Consider the following 27,210-nt stretch of genomic DNA (forward strand, 5'->3'; position numbering starts at 1 on the left):
AAATTTCGTCAAATTGAATTGTAAAAAATAGATTTGATAATTCTCAAAGAACTTTTTTAAAAATTATTAAAAATAATTGATTTTGAGAAGAATTTTAGTTAAAAATTCGAGAAAATAATAATTTAATTGAAATGATGGAAATAATTTTGATGAAGTTAAAGGTTTGAATTTGAAATGTTGGAAAATCTTAATGCCTGGTCGAAAAATAATAATAATTAAATATTTATTTAAAAAAGAAGTTATTGGTGTTTTCGAATAATTTTACAATTAAAGAAGTTTCTAAATAACATTTTCTTTTTACTTTATTCTTAAAAAACTTTGAATTTTATTAATAAAATTGTAATTAAGAAATAGACTTAAAAATTTTTTTTTAAGTTTTCTAATTTTTTTTAATTTCTAATATTATTCTATTACAAATCATGAAAAAATACAAGTATATTTTTTATTTGTCAAATAATATTTAAAAAAGAACATACACAAAAATTAACTTCAAACTTAAATAATTTTTATTTGAATCAATTAAATGGTATTTGTTTCAAATACTGAAATTTTTGGTTCTGTTTAATTGTTTAAAACTAAAATCAGTTATTATTAATTATTTCAAATGTAATGAAGACTTAAACATCAGTGATTTAAATTTGAGAAATGATCCCTTTTGCCTATATTCGTTCCAAAAATTACAAACATAATCTCAAATTTTTTACTTCTTAGCTAACTTTTTAAAATGTTTTTTTCCTAAATTTAAAATAAAACTTTTTACTTCCTCCCAGTTGTTTTGCTTTTTTAATATTATTACTAGAGTCGACTGCAAATAATATTTCGTGTTCGTTTGCTTTTATCCAACATTTTTTTTAAAGGATTGCTTGCGAATTCTCGAATTCATGGAGTGCAACTTCTTTTGAACAAGGAAAGATTGAGTTGAGATGTGATGAAGAGTGAGCGAAATAGAGAGAAAGAGAGAGAGAGAAAAAGTGTATGAGATGAAATCAAAGAGAGACAAGTGTGAAATATCAAAGATAAAAGTAGAGCGAGAATTTAATATAATGTTCGAGCAACGATTGGATGGTGAAAGGAAAAGAAAATATTTTTCTACTTGCGGTACATTTTTCTTATTTTCATGATGAATTAAAAATCGTTATTTTCTACAATATTTTTTATTTTTCAAGAAAAACTTCAGTTTCCTTTTATGTTAATTCTTAGCTCTAAAAATATTGTGTCTTTATTGAAATTTTTTAATGTTTTTTTCCAATATCAATAGGTATTAGTAAAAAAAACTCATAATCAAAAAAATAGTTCATTTTCTATCAAAATAGTAAAAGAAAATAATTTATTTTCAGTAGTAGAAATCAGTTTAGTCAGACAGACCCTTTTTCTTTGTTATCAGTAGTAGAAAATAATTTTGGTCAGACCGTTGTTATTTCAAATAAGTTCACATTTTATATCAGTAGTAAGAGACCATTTTAGTCAGCCAATTTTTTAATTTTTTACTTTTGTAACCAGAGTAACGACACTTTAGAAAATTAGTTTTTTTCGTAAATAAGTAAAAAAATAATTTTAATAAGACCGATTTAATTGAAAATGAATTCATATTTAATATCAGTGGTAAGACACAATTTTAGTCAGACAAAACGGGAATTTATTAGTAGAAGTTCTTTAGTTCTACTAATAAATTCACTGTTAAAAAAACAGTTTTTGTTTGGAAATTAGTAAAAAGAGTATGTTTTTAATCATTCCTTTGAAATTTTGGGTAAGTTCAGTAGTAAATGATATTTTTAGTCAGACTCGTGAATTTAGTAGCAAAAATAAAGACACTTTTATGATTTATGGATTTAATTTATGACTTTACTATGAGAACGATAAATTCAAGTTTTGAACTGTAATTTTTTTAATCACTGATTTTCTGTCCATGATGGCTCAGTGGAAGAAAATAATTATAGTCAGACGGATTATCTACACATTGTCAGTAGTAAAAGTCAGTCTAGTCAGACAAAATCCATTTCTTTGTATTATAAGTAGTAGAAGTCGATTTTAGTCAGACAGAAAGTGTAAAAACTGAAAAATTAAAGGTCCTTTTTAAAAAGAATTGAAAACGAACATTAAGTTAAAAATAACAAAGCACAATTACGCAAAAATCATAAATAAACATATTCTTTGCTAAAAGTAGTAAAGAATAAAAAGAATTTAACCTAAAATTTATTGTCCAGCAATTATAGTGTAAGTTACGGTGTAAATGGTATCGACACCAAGAGAAAAGTGAGTGGAGGCCGTTGACCATTTGTTATAGTGCAAAACACACCGTAATCTACGACCACCCTGCAGACGTAACAAACTATCGGAACCACCTGTCGACTTCTGGTAATCGTGAAACGAGAGTTTAAAACGATTGAAACTGCTGTGAGCACTGTAATTGGTGGAAAAACTTTTTATCACTCCATCATAAAAATCCCTTTCTTTTTTTTATTTTTTGTTATTTTTTTTCGGCGAAGGTTAATTTTATTCTGCTTTTCAATTGAATGCTTCTCGCTTAATTTGCAAAAAGTAAATTTATCTCCTCTTTTTACCATTTTATTTATTATTTGTTTTTGTCACAATTTAATATTTTTAATTTTTTTTTATTCTATGAACTATAATCTGTTTTTGTTAAGTTGAGGATTAAACTGAAACTATACTTTTTTCATCAATCAAAAAATAATCAGTTCTTTATTTGAAATCGAAAGAAAAATAAGAGAAAAGAGTAAATTTTCATTTTCCCATATGGAAGAAATTGAAATAATAATAGTAATAAAAGTAAGAATTATAATAATAATAATAGTAAAAAAAAATAATTTCAGTAATAGAGAAACAGTTAAAATAGTATGAAATAGAGTTGATTGCAAAGAGCAAAAAACTTCCAGCCAGTTTTACAACTGCACATTCTTTTACTTTCCTCAATCTTCTTCATTTCATGAAATGCATGGGACGTTACCGTTTTCTTGAAATTGGAATCGTTGAAATGGGGATGCATCGTGAAAATGCATTTTCCTTTGATTTTACGCATCCGCAAGAGAATTTTCATTTCTTGAAAAGAATGAGAGAAAAATAATATAAAACAGAGGTGAAATAAAATCGTTTACTGAAATTGATTCATATATCATTTTATATGCGAACATTTTTAATTAACGAATGACTGTAAAATTTGTTCTCTTTTGCTTCTCTTTTTTCTTTCCCTCCAAGGAAAATATAAAAACGCATATAAAACTCTGATATTTTATTTTCACGTTTGTGATAAAGTCTTTTTTATTATTTATTTTCACAATTCACAACATTATTTCAAACTGATGAAATATTTTTATGTGTGTCGTTTATTATGCGTGTATTTTTCCAATACGAGAAAAGGAAGTTTAAAAATAAAAATAATTGGCTTCTATTTTAGAGTTTAAGGTAATTTATTTGAAAAATGTATATTCATGTCTTTTGCGAATGTGCATGAATTCAATGAAATTGATTTAGATTAAATAAAGTGCGCTGAACAAAGAAATTATTAAACAATAATTATATATTAAATTCGTTAAAAAATTACAAAAAGATTGACTGTAAATTTCTTTAACTACTGCTATAAAACGAGAAAAAAACTTCAGCTGAAAATATGTAAATCAAACTGAAAAACTTTTTTAATAAAACGATTTTTTATTATTAAAAACGAAAAAAATCAAAATTAATGGCTGATTGTAACTGACTGCAAACTACTTTTATAAAATGGAAAAGTTCAGATAAAATTGCATAATACTGTATTTTAAAAAATGTCTGACTAAAACTATCTTTTACTACTTACATAAAAAAATCAATGTCTAACTGCAACTGTTTTTACTACTGATACAAAAAAAGCAAAAAAAAAACAAGTCCAGCTAACATTGTATAATTCAGAATAGAAAATTACATTGTCTGACTAAAACTATTCTTTATTACTGTCACAAAAAAGAATGCGTCCGCCTGATAAAAATTATAATACGAAAAGTACCTTTAACTACTATTACAAAAATATATCATTTGTCTGACCAAAATAATCTTTTACTACTTATTTTCAAAATTTTAATCTAAAACTTTAATTAAATTTATAATTTAATTTTTAAACTTGAATGTAATTTACAACTTAACTAGATGTTAACTTTTTCTTTACTATTTTATATAAAATTAATAATTTTAAAAATTATAGAATTTAAACATTTAAAATTCAAAATTCGTTTCTAAAAATAAAATATAAATTGAAATTTAATATTATTACTATAAATAACTATAATCAATTGTACAATTAAAAGATTTTAGTTTCTATAAATTATATTCTTTCTTAAAAAACCTCTACAATCAAAATTTTTAATCAATTAATTATTCTCAAAGTTGGCAATAAATTAATTCTTGAATATTATTTTTCGTAAAATTAGTCATAGTATTGTAAGCAAAAAAGAAAATAAAATTATTACAAAGAAAGATTTAATAATAAATTTCTAATAGAAATGAAAAAATAGAAATGTAAAAAATATTTATAAATTTAAATAGTGTCCCTACTAAAACTTTCCACGTGAGTACAGAAAAATAACAAAAAACTTTGCAAGTTTGATGCTTTTAGCCTTTTTCTTCAATGAAAAGTAGAAAATTTTCTACAAAAATTGTGATTAGAAAATAGGAATTATTTTTTTTTTATTTATTTCTAAAGAAATCAGAATTTTGGTAATAACTGCGATTGAAAAATATTAATTCTTCAAGTTTTTTTTTAAATACTTAAGATTTTTTTTTTGAAATTGTGATTGAAAAATATTATTAACGAATCCTTATGTTTTTATTTAAAGGAAATAAAAAAAATTTGCATTATTTCTATTTGTCAATTACAATTTTTGTTATAAAGTTTTATTTTTTTTAAAGGGAAAAAATTTACAATAATTTCTTTTTTCTCAATAAAATAATAATTAATAAATAAAGACAATAAATTTTTTAAAAAATTGATAAACATTTATTTTAAGTAATTAAAAATAACAACTTTGGATTTATTATAAAATAAAAAAATAATATAATCTATAAAAATTTAACGAAAAACTTTTGTTTTTTGTTAAATTTTTATAGATTATATTACAATTTTTTTTGTATACACAAAAGACTAACTTCAGATATGGACAGAAAAAAAATACCAAAAGTATTAGATATAGTTAATTTTAAAAATTCGATATTAATTTATAATTTAAATTAAAAAATTTTATTTTAATTATAATTTACATTTAAAAATATAATTTCATTTATAATTCAGATTTAAAAATTTAACTTTAAATGTTAAAAATTTAAAATTCAAATTAAAATTTCGAGAAATCGATAAAATTTTACTCGAACTGAAATTAGTAATATATACCGTTTCTTTGAAAAAATTTTAATTTTCCAACCTCTTATATATATATAAGAATTGAAAAATCAACATTGGAAAAAGGTTCTCGAAATTTCTTCAAGTTTGATTATTGCTCAGTGATTCGCTACGAGAAAGGAAAACGAAAAGAGCGAAACGGAAAAAGGAAACGGGAATGCTTCTCTTTTCTGATGGTCGAGGTTTGCCAAATCGCTAAAAGGAATACGCATTCGACCGAAATTGTTTCCCTTTTTCGGCGTTTTGAGAATTAAGTGGGAGGTAAAGTGCTGGCAGGTGAGAGTATAAACTCTAAAGGAAAAGAGAAAGAGAGAGAGTTAGTTGCCCGCGAAAACAATCAAATAAGAAAGCACTCTTCAAAGAAACTTTCTCTTTTCTTAATTCTAAAGAAAACTCATCAGAAATTTAACTCAATTTCAACCACGCCACTTGAAAAGTTTCATTTCATTAAATTAGAAAAGGAAAATTTTTGATTTAACGTTTCTTAAGAATGAGACTAATTTTCTCTATATTTTATCAATTGAAAATTATTTTTCTTTTCTTCACTATAATTGCATATTTTTATTTTTCATATATTTCCAATTTTTCTCATTGTAAATTTGAGAAAAAAATGAATATTTACATTATGGACCTCTTTTTTTTAAAGAAAATATTTTATTATCTTTTTGTTAAGAAACGGGAAAATAAATTATATTTTATTATTTTTAAAAAAAAACACTTTTTAATTTTAGATGTAAAGCAAATTTATCAATTCTCAAAGTAAAAAAAAAAAAATCTTTGACTTGGAGGATTGATAAATTTACTTCACATCTAAAATAATGTTTCACCGAGTTCGAAATTCCGTTTCTAATTATATTTTTTAAATATTTAATTTATTATTTTTAATTATTTATTTTAATATTATTTATTTAGGGGAACATAGTCTAGGTCGGCCACCTTTTTGACTTTTGTTTATAACTTTTTTTTAAAAATGAATTTGGACAATTGAAGTATATGGTTGGAAAGTCCTGTTTAATAGGAACATCTTTTCTGTACAAAGTAAATTGATTGGTTTTAAAATGAAAAAGTTATAAAGATTTAAAAAAAAAAAAATTTGTAGTCGAGGTTGGCCATTACAGTCAAGGTCGGCCATGTTTAAAATTCAAAGGGCATTAATCGTTAAAAAATAAAATAACATGTTTGGAGTTACGGAATATTGATTCTTTATTGTTTACAGTTTGTAACTTAATAAAATAACAAAATAATAACAATAAACAATATAAAAAAATAAATATAAATAAAAAAAATTCTGCACTAAAATATTAATAAAATTAAATAAAAATATTAATAAGATGATCAATTATATTATGAGTTATACAGAATTGCAGTTTTTGCAAATGAAGTAGCTCGTCCTCAACTTTGCGCATTTTAAACACATAGTGGCCGACCTTGACAGTAAGTAACATTACCGAATTGTTGTAACCATAAAGAAATACGTTTCGGGATTCGATTTTTTACTTTGTTTTCCTTTCAACCATGAGTCCCACAAATTTTCTGCATACTTGCCTTGACGATTCAATTTGTTTTTTATCTTTTATTAATGGTTTTTCACATTATGCACAAAACTTTTTTTGAGCTTTTTTTGTACCGACGTCACAGAAAACACAATTTTCGATCCTCCGAAAATGTAATTGAACAAAAAGTTAGGTTACACTAAGACAAGCTTCGACAAGCATGCGTGTAGGTGGCGCTAGTGAACTTGTCCAAAAAATCGCGATGGCCTACCTAGACAGTAGACCAACCTTGACTACATTCCCCTATATTATATTTTTCTTCAAATTCAATAAAGAAAATAAATTATTATTTTTAGACACCAGCAGCAAGATTATCGATGTCGATTATTATTAATAATGCCCGAAAGGTTTTTTAAAAATTCAGTAGGGAGAAAAAAAGCTGCTTATTATCACAACTTTGGTGGGTGTATTATATAAGTGACAAGTTAGGTGACAGAATTCTTAATTGAAACATTTTCTGAGATTTACAAAGGCTCAACTTCGACCCTCGCTCCCAACCTCACACACAGCTTATGGGGGATAAAGTTGTCCAATAAATATGGGTGATAGCTGTCACATTCTCTTTCATAGATTTCACTCATTCAATCTTCAATTATGGTGGAATATATACCACAAAACTTAATCTCTTCTTTTCTGCCTCAGGGCGATTAAAATGAAAAAGACCTGTTGGTTTTTCCTTGCTGTTTAATATTTTAACTTCTTCGTAGTTATTAAAAAATATTACTTTCTACTGCTTGTATTTTTATTTAACTTGGCTATGAATTTTATTTCTTATGTAATCCAAACACAAAAAATTAATTTCCTGAATAATTTACCTTTTACTTAAACATTTTTATTTGAATAAATATTTAATTGTGATCAAAATGAGTCGTAGACTTAATTTCTTTTCAAAATTTATCATTTTTAAGAAACGAGGAATATTTTGCTGGCAATTATGCTATTTATTATTTTTGGGTTGCTATTTATAAAACGAAAGTCAGATTTAGAAAATTAAAAATGGACGATCTAATATGGCGAGCGTTTTATATTTATATTTTTCTCCTTAACCTGAAGTGCTAGAAATTTTAGTGACGTCTTAAATTAAAGCTAAAAACGTGCATTTTGAGCTCCAGATGCGTAAGAAAAAAAAATAGAAGATTTAAAAAAAAGGCGGATAAATACTCAAAAAATTTGTTTTTAGAGATTTTTAAGATATTTTTTCTTTATTTTTGATAAAGGCGTGATTTCGAATATATTTTATATTTTATATATTTTACTTGAAGTAAGGTACGATTAATACCCAAAAAATGAGTTGACGTTAAGGGGATCCCACTTATCGACATGTAGATTGAAATTATTGAAAAACTTGCGACCGTCTTTTCTTAAAGAAAATGTAATATAATGCTTTGTTAATTATGGGAAATTGATTTTGAGAGAAAAATACATAGGATGAATATTTTAGTTTTAATAATTATTAAATAATAATTATTTTTCATGAATTAAATATGTACAGTTTTCCTCTATCCATGCCTTCACCACATCGCAAAGCACGACCGCCTTTTCGTTGAAACGAAGAAACACAATATTTTTTCCTTTTCGTAAATTGAATATATTTATCAAACACACAGGATGAAACTAATTACACACTCAAAAATAAATAAAAACTTTATTTTAAACTAATTACCATTACTCAGATAATGACTGTATTTGACAGCTGTGCTATAGGTTTTATTTATGTAAATGTTTCCAGAAAGTGTGAAGAGATGGCGCGTCTAAAAAGCAACCGTAAATTATTAAAACATGTCAAAATTGTTTTTATTATTCATTTGTAAATATTCGTGATGTGAAAACAACTACAAGCAAAAATATTATGAACTTTTGAAAAATTTATTATTTATCAAAAAAAAGTAAAGTTATTATTTTTAAATAACATTTGTTTTATAAAATATAATGTCGGTAAATTACATTTCATAAAAAAAATGTTTTATCCAAAAAAATGACAGTCATGTTTTAAAAACTACAAAAACGACAATTTTCCCGAGTTGGGAAACTCTAAATTGTTAAAAAATTACACCAGATGACACCTATTATATTATTAGACATAAAAATAAACAAATTGATTTACTTTTTCAGTAAAATGCATTTTGTAAACAATGTGACAGCTGAGCGAGACAGTCAGTTCGAGAACGATTCGATATTCAAATATCGATTGCAAAGTGTCGATTCGCTGTAATCGATTAGGGTGCATTTATAACAGTAGTTTAACTATTTACAAAAATTATTTTTTGGAAAAACGAGGATCACAGCTAAATCACAATTCTGCACTAAACGTCAGTAACTTTATTGCTGTTTCTAGGTTATAAACTGTGTCAAATCGTAACAGTTTTATTTTTTCGTAAACAATTTTTTGTTGGTTGACAACCTCTATGTCTATATAGGGAAAAAATTCCCTAGAAAAATAAAAATAATTCAAATTTTCTATATATGTAAATCTTTTTTAGCGATAATTCGCAAATATAACATTTTGGGAAAATAAAAAGATATATTGTTCTGAAAAGTAGCAAACTTTATTTAAAAAATTTATTTGTGAACGAAGTGTATGACTAAAGGTACATTTACACCGTTGGTAGAAATTATAGATAGAAAAAAATATATTATATTATTACGTATAATATATTATTATTATTATTATTATTATTATTATTATTATTATTATTATTATTATTATATTACATTATATTATATTATATAAATTATAGATTTTCCAGATAGGATAGAAAAATTTATTTCTGTCAAGAATGTTAAAATGTAAATTTTACATCACCATGGGAAGCAATGTTTAAAATAAAAAGAATATTAATTTATCAATTAATCTGTACATCACAAAGAATTTCTTATTTCAACTGAAATGAACATTTATTCGTTAGGGGCCATACTTAAATTATGTAACGCTTATTTTTGCCATTTTACATCCTTCCCTCCCCCATGTAACAAATTTTTACATACATTAGCGCCATTTTTATGCTAAGTGTAACAATTATCTTAACCCCCACCCCCTATTATATTCATGATCAATATTAAAAGCACAATTCCTGTATAATTAGTAAAATATTTATTTATATTTATATTATTAAAATATACAGTATATAATAATTATAATAATAATAATAGCATACAGTACACTTGTGTTCATCGATGCCTTCTCTCAGGGAAGGCACAAATTTGACAAGTTTTGCCCAATTTCTATATTATTCTTGAACTAAGATTAGCTTCCGACGCAAAAGTGATCGGCTATATTGAAGTACGAGCATAGCAGTTTGGTCTCCTGTAGTCTATTCTCCATGGCTTTTCCATTGGCTGATTTTTTAGACAGTATAGAAGGTAGGCAAACTTTGTGAAATTAGTGCCTTCTCTGGTAGAAGGCATCGATGAGCACGAGTGTACACTGTAAAAAAATTATAATTTTTTCGAGAGAATACTACTAAAGGTTATGTATACTTTTAATAACGCAGCGCCGACACATAAAATGACGTAAATGAGAATTTTGAAAATTTAAGTTTATTTATTTAAATAATGTATATTTATTATTTTCATTAATACATATACATATATTTTAGCACAATTGCGATGATTACTTTTACCATAAAGAATTCTTAATGTTATATATGTAAATAAAAAAAGTAAAATCACATATTTTTTATCTTATAAATTTAAGGTCATTTACGTTTATAAGATTTATAAAATATGCGTAACTTAGTACGAATAAAAGTTTAGATACTTGTGAATATAGACATATATAAATCAATAATAAAGAATACGGATTATTTTTTACATTATATACAATGAATATAAAATTTTTTAAACAAATATTTTTAAATTATTTGTGAATAAAGGCAGCTCAGCTCTGCTGCGAGAGTAAGAGAGAAAAACATTTAATTTGAATTTTCTGACTCTCTTTCTCTTATGTGTTACCATGACAACCTGCAGTTAATAGAGCTGTGCAAGTACCTTTAATATATATAGCATTTGTGTCATATTCTTGTTTACAAAATTTGCAGAAAAATTTAATTGTTTTTGTATTCAATGCTTCTCAAATATTTCCATTTTACACTCTTTGGTTTTGTCTTTTTTTAAATCTTTAAATATTTAATAAATAAAATAACAACTACTAAATAAAAACACAACGTCGGAAAATCGAATTTACCACAGTGTAATGACAAAAATGAGGTTATGTTACATTCTCTTAATTTCTTGTAGAATTTATCGTCTGTTACACGAAGTAGTATAAGGAGACTTGACGGGTTGAAAAACATGGCCCCAAACAAGGCGAAGCCTATCTCAAGTTTTCCGGTGTTCGACTGTTCCGCGCGACCTCCTCGGGAAAATTTACAACTAAATAGTGACGTCTGCTTTTAAAGCACTGTGAAGTGTTTACATTTGAATGACATAAATAATAATTTAAATAATTACTTATTATTTAATTATGGGAGCAAAATAAGACTATTTGACAGTACGTATGAAAGCTAACTTTCTTTACAAATAATATTCAGCATTATTTTTTAAAGAGATCATGTTTTTTTGACTGTATTTACATTTATTGTTTTAGGTTATATTTATGTAATTGATTTTCACAGACACGGAAATACATAAATAATTTTTGTTTTTAGATAATATTAATTATTAAAAAGAAAAACAAAGAATCATGGAATATTCGATGGAAAAACTTACATTTGAAGAGTGTAAGATCAAATTTAATAAATCACAATTACCTTCTGATAAGTGGTATCATATGACAAGAAACAAAGAATTTATTTCGTTTATAAAATTGTAAGAATATGATTTTTCATTGTTATAAATTGAGATAGAGGAAAAAGTTTATCATTAATGAAAATTTTTATACTCAAATCTTTAAGAATGACAACTCTATTTTTGGTAACACAATCTTCTTCCAATTTTATATAAAAACTTAAAAAATAATATACCACTTATCAGAAGGTAATTGTGATTTATTAAATTTGATCTTACACTCTTCAAATGTAAGTTTTTCCATCGAATATTCCATGATTCTTTGTTTTTCTTTTTAATAATTAATATTATCTAAAAACAAAAATTATTTATGTATTTTCGTGTCTGTGAAAATCAATTACATAAATATAACCTAAAACAATAAATGTAAATACAGTCAAAAAAACATGATCTCTTTAAAAAATAATGCTGAATATTATTTGAAAAGAAAGTAAGCTTTCATACGTACTGTCAAATAGTCTTATTTTGCTCCCATAATTAAATAATAAGTAATTATTTAAATTATTATTTATGTCATTCAAATGTAAACACTTCACAGTGCTTTAAAAGCAGACGTCACTATTTAGTTGTAAATTTTCCCGAGGAGGTCGCGCGGAACAGTCGAACACCGGAAAACTTGAGATAGGCTTCGCCTTGTTTGGGGCCATGTTTTTTTGAACTTTACATGGGCGTTAAGTCTCCTTATACTACTTCGTGGTCTGTTATATTCTCGGCATTGTGCTTTCTTCTCAACATGGGACTGTACCCTTAGAATACTATGTATGAACATGGCCGCCGTCATATAGTTTAGGCCTAAACGGAATGAACAGCATGAGAAAGAAAAGGACACAGACGGCTTCTGTCATTTTCTTTTGCTTTGTCCTGTTCCCGTATCCGTATTCATTCTGCGAGTCACAACGCAACGAAGACGCGACGCGTCCCAATGCTAATCAAATGGGAACGCGTCGCGTCTTCGTTGCGTTTTGCCTCGTTTTAGCTCATTCTAGAACGGCCGAAATGAACTGAGTTGGAGTATTGGAGTAAGAGAGATAGACTGGTATATCTGTCTTTCTTACTCCAATGAAAAATTTTCCGATCTGGACAATTTTAACAAAAGGTGTAAATGCTCCCTCAGAGCCAAACATATTTGGTAACGTTAATTTTCACAACCTCGCTCGCCTAAAAATTTGGAAGTGTGCAAGCACCTTTAGGGTGTAATCAACGCTGTGTTTTGCATTGAATAATGAGAGAGAGAAAGAAAGATATATACTTCTGTCCTTCTTATGCTGCCTCTACAATACAGAAAAAAGTTGAGAAACGCGCGACGCGGACGCGAAACGTGAGAAATTGCCATGTATTTTTCTCGCGTTTCGCGTCTACGTTGCGCGTTTCTCACTTTTTTTCGCTATGTAGATACAGCTTTACACTCAGGCTGGAATCCCATGATAGCGTTTTGCGTTTTGTAACTAGGCCATGAGTGTGAGAGAGATACAGATATATGTTTGCTCTATTTGCACTCATGGCCTAGTTACAAAACGCAACGCAAAACGCTGCCATGGGACTCCACCCTCAAGGCACATTTTTCCTCGCATTTTGTAACTGGTCCATGAGTGCAAATGTAACGAACATATATCTCCATCTTTCACATCCATGTCCTAGTTACAAAAACCAAAGCACAATTAGGCTATTTCAGTTGTGACGTCAGATAACTGGAGGGAAAACAAACAGACGACGCAACGCAACTCTTATGAGAGAAAAAATTTTGCATTTTCTTTTTAATGTTTTGCAAATTTAATGGATTTTAAACACTTTCTATCTACATATATGTAATTGAAACGCATTCTATAAAATAATTGTAGTGAAATTAACACTTTACATTTCACAGGAACTTCAGAATATGCTAAAATGTATGTTTTTGAGGTTAGCAACGTTTGTTTACCCTTATTTTATACAAACAGAGATAATAGAGGTATATTCGTCAACCAAAAGCAGAAAATCATGAGAGTGAAGAGAACAATAATATCTACCTATCTTTATTGCATTCATGGTTTTCTGCTTTCGGTCGACTTTTCTGCTCGCACCCTCAGGGTGTGCAGCCCCATGTTAAACAGAATTTCGTGAGTGCAAGAGAGATAGTCAGATATCACTATTCTTTTCACTCTTACGAAATTCTGCTTTGCATTGTGTTTTCTGCTCATCATGGGACCGTACCCTTAGGCTGGAGTCCCATGATAGTGTTTCGCGTTGCGTTTTGTAACTAGGCCATGAGTGTGAGAGAGATAAAGATATACAGTAAGAAAAGCTATCCGTCAGTCATAGGAAAGTATGGGAATCGCATAAGTCTGTCTCACTCCCACTCATGGGATATGACTGACGTGCTAGGTTTTCGTACTGTATGTTTGCTCTATTTGCACTCATTGCCTAGTTACAAAACGCAACGCAAAACGCTACCATGGGACTCCAGCCTCAGGGTGCAGTCCCATGACAGCGTTTTGAGTTGAGTTTTGTAATTAGGCCATGAATGGAAATATAGCGAACATGTATCTTCATCTCTCTCACACTCATGGTTTTTTTCTATTCGACAGAAAGGAAGTGAAAGTGCTTGCACACTTCCAAATTTTTTGGCGAGCGATGTCGTTAAAATTAACGTTACTAAATATGATTGGCTTTGACAAAAGTTTATTTTTACTCCGCTTTAAGGAGAGCCAATCATATTTCGTGACGTGAGTTTCACGATCGTGAAAACTCGATGCTTGCCCAAAAATTTGGAAGTGTGCAAGCATCTTAATTGCTTAACCCAAATACCAAAGGTATGTAAGCACCTTTACTCTAGTGAAGGCCTTTCTCCAATAGGTTTCAAAAAGTGTGCAAATGACTGCGTTGCGTTGATTTTAGCATGTGTTGCTATAGCAACCGACGCAGACGCAGTCCTTCGCACACTTTTTAAAACCTATTGGAGAAAGGCCTTTAAGGCTGTCTGTGTTACCATAGCAACCGACGCAACGCAGAGTTTTGTGAACCTATTGGAGAAAGGCCTTTAGGTCTATTCATGATGTAATCACAACAGTCGATTGCTCACGTGTCATGCCTGTAACCTCTGTAGCTGCAGATTTCAGAAGCTATTGGGGTGTACTTCCCGAATGTGACTGTACTTCCCGAATGTGACTAACTTCTTTAGTCGTTGTAGGCATCAAAGTTCTATCTGGGAAGCCCCTTTGAACGTTTTCCATGTGTATTTAATTATTTTTTATAATTAAAATTATTATATATTATTATCAGTCCAAGTTGAATGAAACCTCTAATCATAAACATTGACAAGATAGTGAGAGAAAAGGATAAAAGATCCACTCTTTTTCCTCTCATGTAAAAGATTATAATTAGATGTTTTATTCTGATAAGATTTATTATTACTCTCTAATTCTGAATTAGTAGAAATTTTACCTTTTATTAGTAGGTTAATGTTTTACTAATGAATTAGTATAATTATTAAATTGCTTCCTCATAAAGGAAGCTTTGTATTAGCAAAATTTTGGATTGCCATTTTTTGACATATTTATAAAATTTTTTTTATTATGCCTAATACTTTAGTACTTTATATATGCACAGGAAACGAATCCGCACTATTTCATTAGTAGAAAACTACTAATTCAGATTTAGAGAGTAGGTGGACGACTTTTCCCCATTTCAATTAGTAATATTCTACTAAGAATTAGTAGAATTTTACTAATTCAGATTTAGATCATTGACAGTGACTATGCTTCGCGTATGTAAAATAAATTTGGATATTATCTACAATAATTAAATATAAAGTGAAACGTAGGTCGTTCGTTATCTCAGAAATTGACCATTATAAATTAATAAATTTTGCATTTATTCCTGTCCCAAGAACTATGTCTTATAATAAGTTGTTAAAAGTAAACTGCTTTTTCGTAAGTACTGTAAATTTTCCAGTTTGTCTCCATTAGTCAAGAAACTTTGCTAATTTGGTGAACATTTGTCGGATTAGTGACTTAGTGTATAGAAAATAGTAAAAAATACAAAAGGTTCCCTTTATTTCCGGTGGTTGCAATGTGAAAATTGTAAATTCTAGTGTGATTTTATACAAAAATTAATAATCTCGGTCTCTCCTTGTACTAAAACCGAACACAACTCGGTTCGGTTCGAATTTTATAGTAACTCGAATGCCGAATATTCGACTTCCGAACTGGGCTAACTCGAATGTCGAATTTTTCGACATCGGTTCGAATTATTTTGCACAGCTCTACTGCTTACTATTTTTTAATTTGATAAGATTTTTAATTTCACAACATAATTTAAACGTTTAATTTTTTCTCATTTTTTATTGTCATAATTAGTAATACGTTATTGAGTTAGAAAAGGACAGAGATATATTTGTGTCCTTGTCTATCTCATGCGTCTCGTTCTCGAACGACTTTCGCGAACCTATTGTGTGTTGGACTTTATGGTGGCGCCTGCCTGCAGAAAACACATGAGAGTAAGAGAGTTAGATAAGTCAAATTCTATATTTCTCTCCTTTACTCTAGTTGCGACTGCTTGCACGCGCAGGAAGTCGCCAAAGGTGTGAATGCGCCATAAACGCAACTAGATTCGTTAGAACCAATCAAATTTAACCCCTTACTGGTGATTGCAAATGATCCGTGTGCGTGTGGACAAAACAACTCAAGTGAAACATCTAACAATAACAAAAACAAACAGAAGTGGAACTTTTTGAATGTTCAACAAGTGTTTTGTGAATATTAGTCATTGGAGAATTTCTTCATATTTAAAAACTTTACTCTGGAGTTATAATCATACAACATATTTTCGTGCGTATAAAACGTGTTGTGACAGGATCTTTCTACTAAGTTTCTGAAGTTTCGTGCATGATTATATTTACTGCATATAGTGCGAATGAAAGTGGAAATCAAAACATCAAAGGTAAGAAATTGAATAATTGTTTATCACAAGGCTTCATCAGGGTTGCCACAGGTCAGGGAAATCAGGTAATTCAGGGAAAAGTCAGGAAAAGTAAAATTGGTCAGGGAAAAGTGAGGGATTTTTATTTAAGTAACTGGAAAAAATTGAATTTTTGAGAAGTTACAAATGATTGCAGAAATTCAATTATGTTCAAAAATTAAAAAAATTCTCATAAAAATTCAATTATCTTTAAAAATAATAAAATTCTTCTCCAAATTTCAATTATTTTCGAAAATTTTAATAAAATTCTTTGCAAAATTTCAATTATTTTCAAAAATTTTTCTCAATTCAATGATTTTCAATATCTACAGTTTTAATAAAAATTTTCAAAAGAATTTAATTATTTAAAAATAATTTTTTGATAAAATTCTAAGCAAACTTCGCAATAATTCAACTAGTTTCATAAATAATAACATTTTATACAAACATTCAATTATTTTCATGAATAATGAAATTCATCACAGAATTTCAATTACTTTTTAATACAATTGTAATTAAATTTCTCGAAAAATTTAATTATTCTTGAAAATTTTATTAAAATTTCTGGAAAAAAATTAAAATTTGTTGATACAATTCTTTTTGATAATTTAGTTTCGACAAACATTCATCTATTCAATAAATTATTTATTTTTGTATTTAAATAATTGAATACTTGTAGAATTTTCCAATAAAAATTGATTTTAAAATGAATTTCAGTTAAAATTTGAGATAATAAATTATCCTCAAGTTTTGAACGTTCAAATTAACGAAATATTTTTTATTGAAGACATTTTTTATAAATTACTAATCACAAAAAATTTTAAAACTGAAATATTTACGGTTAGAAACTCAGTTATTAATTTTTTGGATAGTGATGCAAAATAATTGCAATAAAAATTTAATTTGAAGAAGAAATAAATAAATTTCGTTCATTTGAACGTTCAGAACTTTAGGATCTTGATAATAATTGAATATTAAAAGCATTATAGTCTGAATTTTTAAGAATACATACATAATTGAATGCTTTCAAAGAATTTTAACAAAATTTTTGAAAATAGTGACATTTTTCAAAGAATTTACTTAAAATTGTATTAAAAATAATTGAAATCCTAAAAGTAATGGAATCTTTGTGAAGAATTTTGTTATTTTTTAAAATAATTGCATTAAAACTTTCGAAATAATTAAATAATATTAAAAAATTCATTCTGGTCAAAAATAGAAAAAAGTTTTGAAGGTTTCGTGGTATAATTTATGAGTCAAACAAAAAAAAACACTAAAAATTCAGAATTTTCTTCTGAATTCTAAAAATATAATTTTTTCAGTACTTTTAATAAAAATCTCTAACTTTTTCCTGAATTCCCTGATCTCTGGCAACCCTATACAGTGGTTTTTTTCTTACAGTTATAATTCCAAAATAGTAAACTACAATCTTAAAATAGTAAAATACAATTTTACAATAGTAAGATTAGATTAGCTACTATTTTTTTGTACGTTATTAATTTTTTTTCTTTTCGCAGGTGCATATCAGTTATAAATCCAATTAAATCTAAATCTCGATCGGTTGAATCATGGAGAGGTCTAATTATACGAATAAGGCATTTAACACTAACAGCATATGACAAAGCACTTTTACGATTTAGAGAAATTATTAAGGAGCATCGCGAGAAGCGAAATCAACTCGGTTGGAATTTTTGCCATTATTTTCTTCTACAAGTGAGACTTTTTTTCTAAATTAAGAATGAAGAATTTTTTAGTAAAATGTATATTTAAATATTGAAATTTGTATTTTTGCAGGAAGAACTTGTATTTGTATTAGAAGTCTTAGGTTTACATGGCGGGACTTTGATACAATATGATGAATTAGACGCACTTTTCACACAGTTTGAACTCAACTAAAATGTCGGAGGTGAGCTTTTTCTTTTTATTTCCAAAAAACTATTTTTTTTTAATTTCTTACTTATTTTATTCTAATGAATTCGGTTATAATTCCTATAAATTTTACATTCAGAAATAAATATCAAGATTCGCGGTAGAGAATCGCCGCCAAGTAAAAAAAAAATATCGGCTATTTTTCGATAAAATTGAATAACTCGAGTAAATCTTAACCGATTTGGCTCATTCTTTTTTGTTGGATAAAGAATCAAAAAAGAAATAATTCTGTCAAGTTTATTTGAATATTTTTGATATTTTTATAGAATTTAAGCTAGGAAAACCGAAAAAATAGCCATTTTTTGAGATTTAGACAAACGTGGAGCGTAAACTCCTAAATGGATTTCTAGAATATTATTAATTAGGTCAAAATCTCGATATACATTTCAGGAAATTGATTGATTTTTGAAAATCAACGATTTTCAATATCTACAATTTTAATAAAATTCCATAAAAGAATTTTGATAAAATTCTTCGCAAACAGTCAATTTTTTTATAAGTAATAAAATCTTCACAGGAATTGAATTATTTTAAATATTTCAAAAATTTTTCGAAAAAAATGAATTTAAAAGTTTTATATAAAATTCTATCGCAAGAATTCAATTATTTTCATAAATAATAAAATTCTTCTCGGAAATTCAATTATTTATAAAAAAAATTGATAAATTCTTTCTCTAATTCTTCACAATTATTCAATTATTTTCATAAATAATAAATTTTTCAGAAATTCAATTATTTTTATAAAAATTGATAAATTCTTTAAAAGAATTAAATTTTTGAGAAACATTCAATTATTAAATTGAAATCGTTGAAAATTTTAGTTGTAAAACTAATAATATTTAAATTTTTACTTTTAAAAATTATTAATTTATTGTTTTTTAATTCCTGTAAACAATTTAAATTAAATTTTATATTTTAACTAGTTTTATTTGTTTTCCTTTAAAAATTACTTTCAAATACAATTGTATTTTTGAAGAATTTTATATAAATATATAGATCATAATTTTCAAAAATTTGGAATTGTAGTTCTCAGCAGGATTAGAGAAAAAATATATAGCTAAAAATATAGCTACTTTTTGATACTTTTTTAAAATTAATTATCGAATATGAAGTCTGAATTCCTTTCTTTTCGAATGTTTTTAATTTAATTTCCATGTTATTTTAATTTCCAGACACGGCGGTTTGGCTCAGTACACCGTTGATCATCAATTGAGACTGATGTTGGCTGAATGTAAAGCTTCCTTATTAGATCTAAGGAGTTATTTGTTCGGCAGACAGGCGGCAATGTTATTGCTACGCAATATGCCTTGGGAGGTAATTTACAGTCTTTTACGAAAAATTATAATTAATACCGAAATCTAAAAAAAAATTGCAAATTTCCCAATAGATTGCGCAAAGGTGTTTATCATTCATTGACAATACACTCATCGAACTTCAAATTTTGGAAATTCAAAAACCAGAAGGTGCTGTCGAATGTTGGGCTTTTCTCTGTGCTTTAGAAGTTCTTCACGCCTGTCAATTGTCGATGTCAAATTCAGAGAATAATCAACAAGTTGATCTCTGTTCTGTACATACCGCAAGTTTATGGCCAGTTGCCAAAGGTAAGGTTTGAATTAAATAAACAATTTTTTTGTATTTTTTATCGACTGAAGCGACTTTTTTGCTCCTTAAAGTCGTTCCGAGGCCTGATTTCTTAAAATTTGACATTTGTAACATTTATTTAGAATAAGAAAATATTTAAATTTTAGTTGGAGTCTTTGGGAAAATTGTGTGGTCTCATGCCGGGCAGTGAACCATCGAGTGAACAATTACACACGGTTGTTTATTTAATTGCCGGAATTGGCGATTCAGAACCACAAGCAATGGGAAAACCAAAAACAAATGATAAATTAAAAGAGGCATTGTCCTCGAAGGAGGCATTTAAAAGACAATTTCTTGAGCACGCTGAATTGGCAATGGGAACTTATAAGCATATAGGACATATAAGATCGGCGCGTTTAATTGGCAAGGATCTTGCAAATTTTTATACTGAATTAAATGAAAATCAAAAGGCCGTTGCATTTTTCTCCGATGCCTTACAAACATAATATACGGACGAAGGATGGTTAAATTTAGCGGCACAAACATTTCGAGGAATTATTGGTCTATATGAAATTATTGTCTTCCCAAAAACCATTGCTCAGTGAATTAATGGACTGTTTCACAATACTCAGTATGGAAGTTAATGTTACGGACAAAGTGGTTCAAGATTGTATAGTTAGTATAGAAATTATTGTACAAAGTTCACTACCAAGAGGAGTGAAATGTAATCTTGCTTCAGCATCCATTGAAGAAATACAGAAGCCCCAGGTGCCTAATAGAAAAAAAGGAACGAAATTACCAATCGAACCACAAAAGGATTTGTAAATATCTCAAATCAAATTTTTAATTAAATTAAAAAATTATTTATTATTTATTAAAAAATTATTTCTATTTGTTTCTTCTTTAAATTTTATTTAATTCATTGATTTTAATTTCAGATTATTAAAGTGTACAATAGACGTAAAGAAATCAATATACAAGAGTTTATTAACAACAATGAATTCATTTTTCGAAGAACAACAGGACAAAAGTTTATTTCTTGCCAAGATAAATCCACAAATTGTAAAAATACCAATAAGACGATCGGACAGCACGAAACATCGAAAACCGTCCACAAATGTAAAATGTGATTTTGATAATTCTCTTGTCAGTGATGAATTTATAGTGGAGCCGGGACTAAATGCACTGATAATTAAACGAAAATTTGAACAACCAGGTTTTTATAAAGTTGGTCCGAGATTATTGTTTCAAGTGGCAAAAACACAACCAACAGTTTCATTAAATTCAACGAGGGATTTATTAGCCGGTCTTGTGCAGAATGTAGAATTAATTATTTCTAGTGATAGTTTGCAAATAACGAAAAATGATGTTTTAAAATTGAGAACATCGCGTGGATTCACATTACGAATTGATGACGCCGAATCATCGGGACACAAGGAATATAATATTAATTTACCAGAATGTGAACCATTTCAAATAGAGAAAATTCCATTGAAAGTGTTCGTTGATCTTCCACCAAAAAGGGATAATCGTCCATAGAGCACAAGGTATTTTAATTATATAAATTTGACGCTCCTTCTCAAAATGGTACTTTAGTTTCTTGTACCTTTTGTCGACAGGGTTGCCACAAGTCAGGGAAATCAGGGAAAAGTAAGGGATTTTTATTTAAGTAACTGGAAAAAATTGAATTTTGGAGAAGTTACAAATTACTGGAGAAATTCAATTATTTTCAAAATTAATAAAATTCTTCGAAGAAATTCAATTATATTCAAAAATTTTTAAAAATTCTCATAGGAATTCAATTATCTTTAAAAATAATAAAATTCTTCTCCAAATTTCAATTATTTTCAAAAATTGTAATAAAATTCTTTCCAAAATTTCAATTATTTTCAAAAAATTTTTCTCAATTCAATGATTTTCATTATCTACAGTTTTAAAACAATTTTTCAAAAGAATTCAATTATTTAAAAAAAATTTTTTGATAAAATTCAAAGCAAACTTCGCAATAATTCAATTATTTTCATAAATAATAACATTTTATACAAACATTCAATTATTTTCATGAATAATAAAATTCAATTCATTTATTATAATTGAAATCCTCAGAAAAATGTTATAATTAATGAAAATAATGGAATTCTTATAATGGATTTCATCAAATTGTTCTTTAAATAATTGAATTGATATGGAAAATTGTATTACTTGTAAAAATAATTGAATTTATGCAACGAAATTTATTACATTTTATTTAAATAATTATATTCTGTTAAAAACTTGTATTAAAAATGTAAATTCTGAAAAGTTTTAAATTTCAGCGAAGAATTTCATTATTAGTAAAATGTACCTTTAATTTTTGCAAAAAATTTTTGAAGATAATTTTATTTTTCGAGATATTTATCTAAAATTGTATTAAAAATAATTGAATTCTTGCTTAGAATTTTATTATAATTTTTGTAAATAATTTAATTTTTTTTGAAAAATTTTATGGGAATTAAAATTTTTATAAAACATAATGATATCAATCACTCCGAGTCTAACACTCAGAGTAATTGATATCTTCGTGTTTTATAATAATATTCTTATAAGTTGTTTAATTTTAAAAATGTTTGAATTTGAATGTTTTGAAGAATTCTAATTCCTATAAAAAAATAACAATTAAATACTTAATTAAAAATTTTGTTATTCATGTTTGGGAATAATTTTACAATTTAAGAAATTCGTAAGTAAATGTAATAGAATGTTTTTTTGAGTATCTAATAATTTTTAGAGTAAATCAGAATATTCTTTATGGTCAGGGAAAAAGTGAAAATTTTGTATCAGAGAAGAGTCAGGGAAAAATAAAATTAAATATTTGTGGCAACCCTGTTAATAAAATGTCATCATAGTACACACTGTACCTAAAAATTAATATTATAAATTTTAAATTAAGTCAAAAGTTAAGATAATGTAGAAAGTGCAACAAGTGAAAATTAATTTAAAATATGAAAATTTTAAAATATAAGAATATCTTTAGTAGATATCATTCTTTTTTTTAATATTAATTCAGAATCTAGTAATATTAAAAATTATTCCTAAAAAACATGTCTTTATAGATTTGTCAAAAATATTTATAATTTCTTTTAAATAATACTATTTCTTACTATTTATGTGAATATGTCAATATGTTAAAGTCAAAACTACTTTTCTTCTGTATCTACACATATAAAATATGCTTAGATATATTTTAAAGAGATGGAAATTATATAATATTTTGAAAATTTTTTAGCTTGTACTCTTTTAATTAAAAATATTGCAGTGTTGAATGACTATGAAACAGGTTTATTAGCGCGTATGAAATTTACGATACTTTTTAAATTATTATTTAAATAGACAAAATATGATTGAATATGATTAACTACGCGTAGTTAATCAACAACTTAATTATTAATTTCGCTAACGTATTTTAGAAAGTAAAAAGATCATCATGGAGCAGAAGTTTATTCAGAGAAACAAAATTTGACACAAATAAACCCACGAAAGGAAGTGCTTCAACGATGGAAAATTTGAATGAAGGATATTGGATTCGGAGAAGTGTCCACATCGACATCCTGATCGATAAATGAGGTTAGTTGAAATATGTACTACTTTACAAAGTTTTGTTTAAAAAATTTATTTTAACAATCGCGCTACCAACTATTTTTTGTATAATGTCTAACAATGTCCACCCCGAGTAGCCAACATGTTTTTTTGTATATTACATAAAAGTCCAAAATTTATCAAAAATTTTTTTTATGTATTTTAATTATTTTCAAAAAATTTCCTCAAGAAAATTATTTTCAATATTTATTATTTAATAAAAATTTTATGCAACTCTACGCAAGCTTTTTAATTTTTTCATAAAATAATTAAAATTTTACAAGAATTAAATTATTTATTTTTTAGAAATAATAAAATTTTTACAGAGATTCAATTATTTTCGTTAATATTAAAATTCTTTTTAGGAACTTAATTATTTTCACAAATAATAAAACTCATCGCAGAATTTCAATTATTTTAATACAATTTAAATAATAATTGAATTCTCGAAGAATTGTTTAATAAAAATTAATTTAAAAATAAACTTCAGTTAAAATTGTAGATAATAATAATTCTATATTAAATAAATTAAAAAGTTATAAACTTTAAATTTTGCATGAATTAAATTAAAAATTTTAAAGAACTAAAATTTTTGAAAATATTTCTAAAAAATTAAATATTAGAGAATTTACAAAAGATTGGAAAAATTCAATTATTTTTAAAAGTATTAAAATTCTTCGCAGTAATTTAAGTATTTAAAATTTTTTTGAAAATTACAACTATTTTTATTAAATAATAAAATTCTTATTCAATAAATTCAATAAAATTTAATTGTTTTTAAATAATTTAATAAAATTGTTGACAAAATTTTAATTATTTTTAAAATTTTTTCTGAATTCAATAATGATTTCACAGGCACACAAAAAAAAAAGTGTCGTGGCCGAGACACTACAGTAGTATATTCCCATGTATTTTTGGCCGCTGAATCCGAATCTGAAGTCCGAATGCTCAAATTGGTTCTTTTTTTTGAGTTATACTCAAAAAACGACTCAAAACACGAATTTGAACCAAAAAAAATAAAAATTTTTTTTGTGACATGACAATAGCATATTTTCATGTATTTTTTCCCGCTGAATCCGGATTCGAAGTCAGAATTGACAGATGTGCTCAAAATTTTGAGCTAAACTCAAAAAACCGAATTAAAATGACGAAAATGAAAAATTTTTTCTGCGACACTGCAAAAGTATATTCCTATGTATTTTTTCACGCTGAATCCGAATTCGAAGTCAAAATTGACAGATTTGCTCAAAATTTTGAGATAAACTCAAAAAAACGACTCAAAAAAGACTCAAAAAACCGAATTAAGATGAAAAAAATTTTTTATGACACTATACTACTATATTCCGTACTCATGTACTTTTTTCCGCTGAATCCGAATTCGCAGTCAGAATTGACAGATTTGCTCAAAATTTTGAGATAAGCTCAAAGAACTGATAAAAAAAAACGATTTAAAATAAAGAAATGGAGATTTTTTGCTATGACACTACATTACAGTATTTCCATATCGGATCTCGCATTTAAAGTCAGAATTGACAGATTTCTGACTGATTTGCTCAAAATTTTGAGATATACTCAAAAAACTGATAAAAATGTAATTTAATATGAATAAAGGAAATTTTTTGCTATGACACTACACTAGTGTATTCCCATGTATTTCTTCACTGTGATTCCAAAGTCAGAATTTTCAAAGTGGCTCAAAATTTTGGATTTCATTAAAAGTGCTCAAAAGCATGCATGCTTGTACCTGTAACCAGGGTTTGAGTTCTAAAAAATTTTATGTCATTCTGATAATTCTAACTTCGAATTTGTATTCAGCGTATATAAAATTCATGAGAATACACTACCGAATACCAAAAAAATGAACTCTTTTGCATTAAATTAAATTTTGAGCATTTTTGGATTTAACTTAAAATTTTGAGCCAATTTAATAATTTTAACTTTGAATTTAGAAGCAGAAGTAAAAACATGATAATATACTAATGTAGTGTACTAGCAAGAAAAGTAGAGTTTCTTGACTTTAATTTTTGTAACTTAACAGATTTTCTTGTGTGTCTCAAAATTTTGAGCCATTAGAATAATTCTGACTTCAAATGCGAGATCCGAGTGTAAAAATATATGGAAATACTGTAATGTAGTGTCATAGCAAAAAATTTCCATTTCTTTATTTTAATTCGCTTTTTTTATCAATTCTTTGAGCTTATCTCAAAATTTTGACTCAAATTTTGACTCAAAATTCTGACTGCGAATTCGGATTCAGCGGGAAAAAGTACATGAGTACGGAATATAGTAGTATAGTGTCATAAAAAATTTTTTTCATCTTAATTCGGTTTTTTGAGTCTTTTTTTGAGTGGTTTTTTGAGTTTATCTCAAAATTTTGAGCAAATCTGTCAATTTTGACTTCGAATTTGGATTCAGCGTGAAAAAATACATAGGAATATACTTTTGCAGTGTCACAGAAAAAATTTTTCATTTTCGTCATTTTAATTCGGTTTTTTGAGTCGTTTTTTGAGTTTAGCTCAAAATTTTGAGCACATCTGTCAATTCTGACTTCGAATCCGGATTCAGCGGGAAAAAATACATGAAAATATGCTATTGTCATGTCACGAAAAAAATTTTAAATTTTTGTGGTTCAAATTCGTGTTTTGAGTCGTTTTTTGAGTATAACTTAAAAAAAAGAACCAATTTGAGCATTCGGACTTCAGATTCGGATTCAGCGGCCAAAAATACATGGGAATATACTACTGTAGTGTCTCGGCCACGAAACTTTTTTTTTTTTGTGTGCCTGTGTTTTCAATATCTGCTATTTTAATAAAAATTTACAAAAGAATTCTATTATTTAACCCTCCGTCACACACCTAGGGAGGGATTCCCTCTACGGTTTCAGTATTTTTTAAATAACTTTTGTTTTCCTCATTGCAAAATAAAATCAGTTTCTATACCTTTCGACAATTTACTCCTCAACACATTTCTAAAAAAACATTTAGTTTAAACATAATTAATATTTAATTATAAAGCTTCAAAGCCAGAAAAAACTCGAAAAAGTGAGGTTATGTTAAATAAAAGAATGAAGTTTTCAAAACATTTTTTGTTCCACTGTAGGTTAATGACAAAATTATATTATAATTATATTATTAAAATGAATTGTTTAATGATTTTTTTGTTTATTTGTTAATGTTACATTATTTTTACATGTCAAGTAGAATTCCTTCAAAGATGTGCATTCGTGTAATTAATTTTTATTTTTGAGACCGAAAATTAATTTTATTAATTTTATAATTTAGAATAATTTACTACATATTTGTAAGTTTGTGTTAAAACTAAATTTTTGTTGATTCCTTTGTTTATGTTGTAATGTTGCTTATTTTACTATGTGGTGAGGGATTTTCTCTAAGCGTGTGTAAAGTCGTAATTTTTTCCCATGTGTGGGAC

General features: G+C 26.8%; 3 protein-coding genes across 6 annotated transcripts in view; 2 read left to right on the forward strand and 1 right to left on the reverse strand.

Moving 5' to 3' along the window:
- The window catches only part of LOC122499063, a 693,598-nt gene that overhangs the window by 300,380 nt on the left and 366,008 nt on the right, over positions 1-27,210 (reverse strand). The gene's annotated exons all lie outside the window — the stretch shown is intronic.
- Positions 1-27,210, forward strand: part of LOC122499061 — a 365,723-nt gene that overhangs the window by 256,118 nt on the left and 82,395 nt on the right. The window lies entirely within an intron of this gene.
- LOC122499066 (trafficking protein particle complex subunit 10-like) lies at positions 16,110-20,469 on the forward strand. The gene is made up of 6 exons (XM_043607137.1): positions 16,110-16,638; positions 18,174-18,369; positions 18,451-18,562; positions 19,758-19,899; positions 19,973-20,186; positions 20,334-20,469. Exons 4-6 carry the CDS (start codon positions 19,804-19,806, stop codon positions 20,375-20,377), a joined length of 354 nt encoding a protein of 117 aa, XP_043463072.1. The 5' UTR covers positions 16,110-16,638; positions 18,174-18,369; positions 18,451-18,562; positions 19,758-19,803; the 3' UTR covers positions 20,378-20,469.

This window comes from Leptopilina heterotoma, unplaced genomic scaffold (assembly GCF_015476425.1).
Source record: "Leptopilina heterotoma isolate Lh14 unplaced genomic scaffold, ASM1547642v1 Lhet_164, whole genome shotgun sequence".
In the NCBI taxonomy this organism is placed as follows: domain Eukaryota; kingdom Metazoa; phylum Arthropoda; class Insecta; order Hymenoptera; family Figitidae; genus Leptopilina; species Leptopilina heterotoma.

Bases quoted from the DNA above. Each gene is read 5' to 3' on its own strand.
- LOC122499066 (XM_043607137.1), top strand. From the start codon at position 19,804: ATGTTGGCTGAATGTAAAGCTTCCTTATTAGATCTAAGGAGTTATTTG. The intron at 19,900-19,972 runs GTAATTTACAGT...ATTTCCCAATAG, and splicing joins TACGCAATATGCCTTGGGAG to ATTGCGCAAAGGTGTTTATC. The intron at 20,187-20,333 runs GTAAGGTTTGAA...TTTAAATTTTAG, and splicing joins TTTATGGCCAGTTGCCAAAG to TTGGAGTCTTTGGGAAAATT.